This window comes from Octopus bimaculoides, unplaced genomic scaffold (genome assembly GCF_001194135.2).
Source record: "Octopus bimaculoides isolate UCB-OBI-ISO-001 unplaced genomic scaffold, ASM119413v2 Scaffold_220712, whole genome shotgun sequence".
Classification (NCBI taxonomy): Eukaryota; Metazoa; Mollusca; class Cephalopoda; order Octopoda; family Octopodidae; genus Octopus; species Octopus bimaculoides.
In genome coordinates, this window is record NW_026344038.1 from 1 (window position 1) to 1050 (window position 1050).

Here is a 1050-nt window from a genome sequence, read left to right on the forward strand (position 1 = left end):
GTGGGTGGCACATAAAATGCACCATTTTGAGCGTGGCCGTTGCTAGTACCACCTGACTGGCCTTACTGCGGGTGACACGTAAAAGCACCCACTACACTCTCGGAGTGGTTGGCGTCAGGAAGGGCATCCAGCTGTAGAAACTCTGCCAAATCAGATTGGAGCCTGGTGTTGCCATCCGGTTTCACCAGTCCTCAGTCAAATCGTCCAACCCATGCTAGCATGGAAAGCGGACGTTAAACGACGATGATGATGATGATGTATGTATACGATGGGTATCTTTCAGTTTCCGTCTACCAAATCCACTCACCACCAGCACCACCACCATCACCAACACCACCACTACCACCACCAACCACAACAACAACACCACATAGACTTACCATGTGCCAAAATGGATTCGTCTTGGCTTTCTCCTGGATCATCTCTTTCATCCAAATTAGATTCCTTATCAAGAATTTGGTCATCTTGGAGCAATAAGTGGAGGATAAATTCTGACATTGTCCTTCCCAGGAATTCTTGCCGCTCAAACGAATCAGGGGAGAGGTGAGGTTACCTTCGACGAGGCCGGCAGCGTAGGCCTGCGTCGAGTCGTTGTTTCCTTTGGGGTTGGTTTCAACCCACAGGTAGGACCACCTGTCCAGTAGAGAGTGGTTGGCAAGGGAGAGAAGACAAAAAAAAAAGAGAGAGACAATTAGTGAATGATGTGAGTGAAAGAGTGCAACAGAGAGGAAGAGAGAGAAAGCATGACATGCAAGATTGAAACAAGAAGGATGTGAAAAAGAGTCTAACTTCATCCTCATCCTCATCCTCATCAGCAGCAACAGCACCAGCAGCAGTAGCAGCGTCACAGACACAAAGACAAACACACACACACACATATATACATGACAGGCTTCTTTCAGTTTCCGTCTACCAAATCCACACACAAGGCTTTGGTCGGCCCGAGGCTATAGTAGAAGACACTTGCCCAAGGTACCACGCAGTGGGACTGAACCCGGAACCATGTGGCTGGTAAGCAAGCTACTTACCACACAGCCACTCCTGCGCCTA

General features: G+C 48.8%; 1 protein-coding gene across 1 annotated transcript in view; it reads right to left on the bottom strand.

The window, feature by feature from the left end:
* Window positions 1-380: 380 nt before the first annotated feature.
* LOC106882584 (putative phospholipase B-like 3) overlaps window positions 381-1050 on the bottom strand; it is a gene marked incomplete at its 3' end in the record, with an annotated part of 5357 nt that continues 4687 nt past the window's right edge. The window contains exon 2 of the mRNA XM_014933313.2: window positions 381-633. Coding sequence (XP_014788799.1) covers window positions 381-633 — 253 coding nt within the window. The remainder of the gene's footprint in view (window positions 634-1050) is intronic.